Consider the following 7,553-nt stretch of genomic DNA (forward strand, 5'->3'; position numbering starts at 1 on the left):
CAAACACAGTCAGACATTTGTCATGGATTGGAATAAGCCTGTCTGTGCTGATGGAGTGGAATTCAGGGGCCTCCGTTTGCATGTACCAGTCTCCTACTTAGTTCTGCCTCATTGATGCTTCACCTCGCTATTTGATGGGAAATATTCTCTCCATAAACTTCAGTAAGATGTAATGGATTTCTGCAGTGGAAATATTGTTCAAGCTGCAAAACTGAATCACAGCAGGCACTTTGTCTGGGGACTGTGTGTCTAGCAAAGCAGCCATTTAAAATGCCAGTTATATGAAGCCACAAACAGTCACAGCTAATTCACTTTGCAGGAGTTTTATTTGTATGTATGGGAGAACCACGGCACCAAACAGAATAATTCTTCTACCAAGACTGCAGCATTAATTATCTTTGCCATCTCAGGCTTTTTGAGTAACTGTATGTCCTTACTGGATTTCTTCTTTGGGTGAGAAAGAAGCGAGAGTGAAGCTGGGGTTGGTAAAGACACAAATGATGTTCTTTGAAGCCATTGGCTCAATGTGGATATTTCAAGAGTGGGACAGGTGACCCAGCTGCCGGTATGGAGATCATGATGCAGCTTTGTTACTGTCATTTGTGAAACTTGGCTCAGGTTAGGTCCAGGCCCACAATGGGCTTATCTCCCTGTGAACAAGGGAGGGTTGATGGCTGAGTGCAGTAAAAGCTACAGGATACTCCCCTGGGAATCTGGTGGCCAGCTGGAGAGGCTCTGGGTCTTTGAGCCACTCATCAGAGATTCTTGATCCTGATTGTAGATGTGACTCACTTGGGGAGCTCTCACAATCTGATGTCCAGTTCGCACTCCCAGACCAATGGAATCAGAACCCTTGGGGATGAAATCCAGCATCAGCCATTGTTAAAGCTCCCTAGAAGAGGAAGGGCAGGGTGTACACTACTGCTAGGTCATTTTTAAAATCCTATTGTTGCTACATAAGAAAATAAATGTATTTAAAACTCTTATTTTGAACTAATTTGGACTTGGGAGAAAGTGAAAGTAATTTATGCCACGGTGATTTAAATTTACTTTGATTTTGCAGCTGTTTCCATGGTTTGATGGGTGAGTAATTATCAAGAAAGAGAATTTAGGGTGGTTCTCTGAATTCAGAATGCAGAGCGTTCGAGGAATACTATTCCAGTGGATTTTGCTAATAAAGAAAGTGTGGGCCGGGTGTGGTGACTCACACCTGTAATCCTAGCACTTTGGGAGGCTAAGGTGGGTGGATCACTTGAGGTCATTAGTTTGAGACCAGTCTGGACAACATGGTAAAATCCTGTCTCTACTAAAAATACAAAAATTAGCCAGGCATGGTGGCAGGCACCTGTAATCCCAGCTAGTCGAGAGGATGAGGCACGAGAATCGCTTGAGTCCAGGAGGCAGAGGTTGCAGTGAGCTGAGACTGCACCACTGCCCTCCAGCCTGGGTGATGAAGTGAGACTCTATCTCATTAAAAAGAAAAAAAGAAAGACAACCTATAGAATGGAAAAAAAATTGTAAGCCATGTATATCTGATAAGGGGTTAATATCTAAAATATACCAGAAACCCAAACTCAAACAACTGAATCTCTCTCTCTCTCTCTCTCTCTCTCTCTCTATATATATATATATATATATATATAAAACACACCCACCAAAAGAAAAAAAAAAAGAAAATGTTTGTGATGGAAACAGTAGTTGGGGGTGGTCTCTGGATGGGGTTGGGAACTGGCCGGATGTGACGTCACCAGGTCCTGCATCTCTCTTGGTGTGTGCAGGTCCCGTGGCTGTCATCAGTGGCGAGGAAGACTCAGCCAGCCCACTGCACCACATCAACCATGGCATCACCACGCCCTCGTCGCTGGATGCCGGGCCCGACACTGTGGTCATTGGCATGACCCGCATCCCTGTCATTGAGAACCCCCAGTACTTCCGTCAGGGACACAACTGCCACAAGCCAGACACGTGTAAGTACTGGGATGGAATGCTCTCCCTCCTGGGGAGGGGAGGGTGGTTGGTGATAGACCATGTACCTCGGGTTCTGGAACCTTCTAGGGTGACCTACTACCTGCCAATCTCCCACTTTCTAAGAGACCCTCCCTGTTTGTCTCAAAACTTGAAGAATAGCCTGAGCCAGGAGTCCCCGGGACCAGAGTCCTCTGGGAAGGGGGTGGGCTGTGGGTCTGAATCTGCTTCCCTCTTTTCTTCACCTGGGCTCAGCAGGACCCTTGGTGCTGAGAGGTGCTCCCAATAAGGCAGGAGACACAGCGAGGCTGTTCTTCTCTCTAGACCTGGCCTATGTAACTAGGAAACATAACCTGACTCTGTTTAGACAGCAGCCCCTGAGCTTAGCAGAACCTCCACCCAAGCCTCCATGAGGGGGAAGGGAATAAAGGGCGGTGAGTACCTTTGAATGGAAACATCTCTCTAGCTGCCCCTCCAGTGCCCCGAAGTGTGCACTTTCTGAGAATCAGATCACGGCCCCAGTGCTAGGAACTCTCACCTCCTCACTGCAGAGGTCTCACTCAGACCAGAGGGCTCAGGACACCTGTTTCTCTCTCATCTCCCACCTCCTGTTGGTTCCAACCCCTCTCCTTGTCCTTCTGCTGAGCCCTGCTAGACCCCCTCTCAGCTCCTGGAGCCTCAGTGACTTGGCTGTCCATCCAGCAGGGTTCCTCCTGCTGTGTGCCCAGGTTCAATCTGGGCCCAGCAACACCCAAGCACACCCCCGCTCCTCCTACTGTTCCGGCCCCCAGGAAATGATCCATTGCATCAGGAGAGAGCAAAGCAGCTCCTGGAGAACAGGGACACCCGTGCCTGCCTGAGAGCTGGAAGGACAGAAGTGATCAGCTAGGTTGAGGCCTTACCTTACAGACAGGAATACCGAGGCTCTGGGTGGCTGCCCCAGGCTTCCAGCCAGTGGGTTCTCTTCATGTCTCAGTGGGTCGCAGAGTGGGCCTAGGAAGAGGTGCTTTCTGGTCTTGCTCAGCCCCTGGGTGGAGCTCTCTGTACTTGGGGCACGGTCTTTGTAGCTCACAGAATTCTTGCTGTTCCTGCTGGTTCATCCTATAGCAAAGTGGGCATTGGGCTACTGCCATCAGCCTTTGCTTCATTTCCCTGGCTCTGAGTTTTAGGAGAGCATTGTTACAGTGGGAGGGACTGGGCTTGAGTCAGCATAAGGTCATCATTTGCCTCCCAACCTTGGGTGTTCTCCAGAATCTGTCTCTGTGTATCAGATGCTCCCTGTCAGTATCAGAAAAAGGACACCTGGGTTCTGGACCAGGGCTGGGTGAGGAAGAGAGATACCTGTTTTTCAGATAAACCATGGGAAGCACAGAGCAAAGATTAGTTCACCTTTGGCTAAATTTCCTGTCTCAGATCAGGCTCACCACTGGACTGGCCTGGGTGGGACTGGGAGGAAGGACCCTCTATGGTGATAGCTGGGTCCAAGCTCAGTCTAGGGTTGATACTGAGTTTTCTAGGGTGCTGTTGGTATTTGAGAAGAGACCTAGACATTGCTATGTTCAATATACAGTCAGTTCTCATTATCTGTAGCAACTGTGTTCTGTGAAGCTGCTGTGAACACTGAATTAGTGAATGGTGAACCATTGCTCCTAGGGAAGACACGAGGTTAGGTTCCTGTGAGCCTCGGGTCACATTTTATCAACCAGTCAATACATAACCTTGTCATATGTTTCAGTTTAAAGACACTTTATTTAATACATATTGTTGATTCATTAACATTGAACTCATGGCCATGGCCACCGTCACTCTTCCTGAGCAAAGCTTATCTAACACATGTATTTTTTCTGTGAGGCACATCACAGCTGTCCTGTGCTAAGGAACACTAGCCAATACTTCAGAACAATGCTTGGGGGCCATACTAAACTGCACAGTCACCAGCAACAAGCACAAAAGTGTAAAAAATGTGATCTGGAATAGACCACAGAAAGGATAGTTGTTTACAGTATGAGAGCTGAAACAAGAATTTTAAAACATTGTTGTACATGATAAATATGACAGATGACAGTTTTTTTTTCCAATTAAAATAAATGTTTGTTTTTTTTTTAAAGACAAAGGACAAAGGCAGATGTCTCCTTATTGAGCCTCAGCTGGAAATGTGCCCCTAGGGTTACATTTTGTCACTCTACACATGTCCCTAAAGGACCATGAAAGTGCCTTGAGTCTTGGTTTTGGCGTTGCCAAATACAGAAATCTGTGAATAATGAATTCCCAAATACAGAATCTGTGAATAATGAGGTGAATTATTTATAAAGTAGGTGAATTCCCAAATACAGAATCTGTGAATAATGAGGATCCCTCTGTCCTCTTTAGTGGAAGCTCTGGATTCCTGGTGCAGAATATGATCTTGTGATCATATCTGCTCACAGAAGCTCCTGATACCAGGTTATCGGCACAATTGCCAGATGGGATGACTCTCTGGTGTGTTGGAGGCAAGTTTCCTCTGGGCCATCAGAATAAGTGTCCCCATGGAAGACTGGGAGCCATGGAGAGAGCTATGGGGCCTGGTGAGCATCCTTTGGTGTCAAAACAAAGCATACCCAAGGACTCATCACAGTAGGCAAACCATGTGAAGGAAGTCTTCCTGCTAGAGCCCTCTAGATTTGTGATTCAAAGTGGCTATTCTAAGGATCCAGACAGTTCTTCAGTGTAAACAAGAAAAGGTTGGTGAAAATGGAAAGACAGCAGGTTTATTGATGAGACTTGAAGGAGCAAGGGAAACAAACAATGCCTTATCAGAGGAAAATCATGAGATGACTCCAGATCATCAGAACCCCCTGATGCTGGGGAAAGTAGCCTTTTTAGAGAAGTGGGACATTTTGTTCTATCAATAGACAGCGAATGGCTCTTAATTGTTTTAGAAAGCATGAGTGGCATGACAGACCATGAGCAGGAGCATTGTGGCTGCATTTGTCTAATCCTCCCTCTGCTAATCCCTTGGTGACTCACACAGATAGGGTGAAGGGGGGCCCAGGCCAGTCCTCAATGGAGATTTACTGGCTGAGCCGGCAGTGGGTCTCTGATTAACCACGACTTCATCAGTTGAGGGAATACACTCCAAGACACATCCCTGTGTGCGATGAGACACTATCATAAATAATTAAAGCCGCATGCATCTTGGCATATAAATAAGGGGAGAGCATTTATGGTGCAACAGACAAGGCCAGGGTCACTCCTTTGGGGCGATGGCAAGAACCAGGAAGATTAAGAGAATAAAAATGCTCACATTGTGAATCCCCCAGGGGGTCTCCTCATTCTGATTCTCCTCTTTGTCCCATTTAAAAATGTGTAATGTGGGGTGGAATTGCATGAACATAATGCTACCTGACTTCAGGCCTCATTTCCCTGTCCCCCTAGTGATGGATTAAGCCCAAATGTGCTTTTCTTTCTGTACTCATGTGTTTATCGTAAATGGTGGGATATTTCTGATGGAAATGATTAAGATGCTGGTCCTTTCCTTGCTTCTCACTTTCTATCTGCTTTCAATCTGGTCCATAGCATTTTTCCCAGCATTTCAGGCTGCAAGGATATTTAGAGATCACCTGGTACAATCCCTTGTCAGATGCTTGTATCCCCACACCTGTGTTCCCAACAAGGGCTCTGCATTTGACATTGTCTTTATTCTGCATTTATTTAGCCTTTCCAGGGATTCCGAAAGAGCTGAATAAAGATGCTCCTAGTTGGCAATGTATACTGAACCCAAAGCCTAATAAAGTCCCCCTCATTATTTATGTATAGCCCTCTGGTTCTTGAGAGCATCAGGAAATGGATACAGCCCTCCTGGTCACATAGCTGAGGACCCTAGACTTTGGGCCAGGTCCGACAGAATGAGATGTCAAGGGACCACTCCAGGTGGGTCACTTGGGAGAAGCTAAAAGTTATTTGTAGCAACACTGGACCCTCAGTTACCTTTGTCACCCGTGTGGCAGCTATGGACTGCAGTAAGTTGTTCATGGGTGAGGGTTGGACCGCTTGCTGCTGTCTCAGGAGTCACACATTGGCCCTTCCCCACAGGCCAGTTGAAAGGCTTCTCGGCTTTCTTTAAGGCCCTGGAGTTCTCTGTTCATCCTTTTCTCCCCAAACCCATACTCTTGGTTGAGAAAGCAGAGACCATCTGGGGAGAGGCAACTAGTTTCCTTCTTCTGCCTCCACGTCGTCCTTCTGTCCTCGGGTGTCAGTGTCAGCCTTTGCTCCCATGTTGTCCCTGTCTCAGAGGAAGCAGCAGCTCCACCTTCCCAGAGTCAGCCCCTCCTAGCCTTCCCAGTCTGGGCCTGCAAAGAGGACCTGTCTCTATCCTGGTTGGCCTGCCCTTTCCTCTCTTCTCCCTCTTGAGGTAGTGTCTGTCTGCTCCTCTGTCCACCACCACACTTCTTGAAGGTCTCTGTCCTGAAGGTCCATCTGTTTCTTTTTCCCCAGGAGGCCCTCCGCTCTCCATCCGTGATCACTTTGCGAAACCTCACCACGTTCCTTTGAACCTCCTTTCCTCCTTAGCATCCGAGTCACTTTCCACTGTGCTGATTTTTCTCCTTTCATCTATTTAATCCATGTTTATTGAGGGTTTGTGTCAGCCTTTCTTTTAGGCTCTGGAAACAATGGGGAACAAGAGACACATGCTCTCCAGCCTCAGGGGCTCACTGACAACCATAGCTGATTCTCGAGACATGGGATGGTGCCCCCTGCTGCAGGACCACTCAGAGCACCTGTGCCCTCCCTCCCTCTCCTCCTGTCTTTCTCTCTCAACTTTCTGCTGATGACTTACCAGCCTTTATTCCTTCTTTCCAGATCATCCGTCCCACACCTCCAGCCGCTACCTTGAAATGCCCATTTTCCCTCCCAACCCTGACTCCCTCTCCTTTCCTTCTACACTCTGTTTATCTTTTAACACCTCTTTCATTTCTAGCTTCTTGTGAATTCTTCCTAGCCCCATGCTGTCCCAATGGAACCTTTCCTTCCTTCCTTCTAACCCATAGCTTAGTCAGTGCCATGCCCCAGTCTTGAATGTCTTTGAGCCAAATCATACGTAGGTCAGCCTGTCATTTCTCAAATTACATGTCCTGTTTCCCAAACCTGACTTTCAGTTTATTCCTAGTGTCATAATTCTTTATTTTCTGCAGAAACCACAGCATGGAACTAGGGTCAAAGAAGGTGCTAACTAAGATGTGTCAGAGGACTCCATGCCCAGGCTCTCTAGAAACTCACAGAGAGGGGCTGGGCGCGGTGGCTTGCACCTGTAATCCCAGCACTTTGGGAGGCCTAGGTGGGTGGATCACAAGTTCAGGAGATCAAGACCATTCTGGCTAATATGGTGAAACCCTGTCTCGAATAAAAATACAAAATATTAGCTGGGCGTGGTGGTGGGCGCCTGTAGTCCCAGCTACTTGGGAGGTTGAGACAGGAGAGTGACCTGAACCCAGGAGGCAGAGCTTGCAGTGAGCCGAGATCGTGCCACTGCACTCCAGCCTGGGCGACAGAGAGAGACTGTCTCAAAAAAAAAAAAAAAAAAAAAGAAAGAAAGAAAGAAAGAAAGAAAG

At 47.3% G+C, this 7,553-nt stretch overlaps 1 protein-coding gene across 7 annotated transcripts in view; it reads left to right on the plus strand.

The window, feature by feature from the left end:
- NTRK3 (neurotrophic receptor tyrosine kinase 3) overlaps positions 1-7,553 on the plus strand; it is a 394,945-nt gene that overhangs the window by 230,564 nt on the left and 156,828 nt on the right. For all 7 annotated transcript variants that reach the window (XM_017882063.1, XM_017882065.1, XM_017882064.1 and 4 more), the window contains one exon: positions 1,779-1,967. In XM_017882063.1, coding sequence (XP_017737552.1) covers positions 1,779-1,967 — 189 coding nt within the window. The remainder of the gene's footprint in view (positions 1-1,778; positions 1,968-7,553) is intronic.

The sequence above is a fragment of the Rhinopithecus bieti genome, unplaced genomic scaffold (genome assembly GCF_001698545.2).
Source record: "Rhinopithecus bieti isolate Rb0 unplaced genomic scaffold, ASM169854v2 scaffold_12070, whole genome shotgun sequence".
Taxonomy (NCBI): domain Eukaryota; kingdom Metazoa; phylum Chordata; class Mammalia; order Primates; family Cercopithecidae; genus Rhinopithecus; species Rhinopithecus bieti.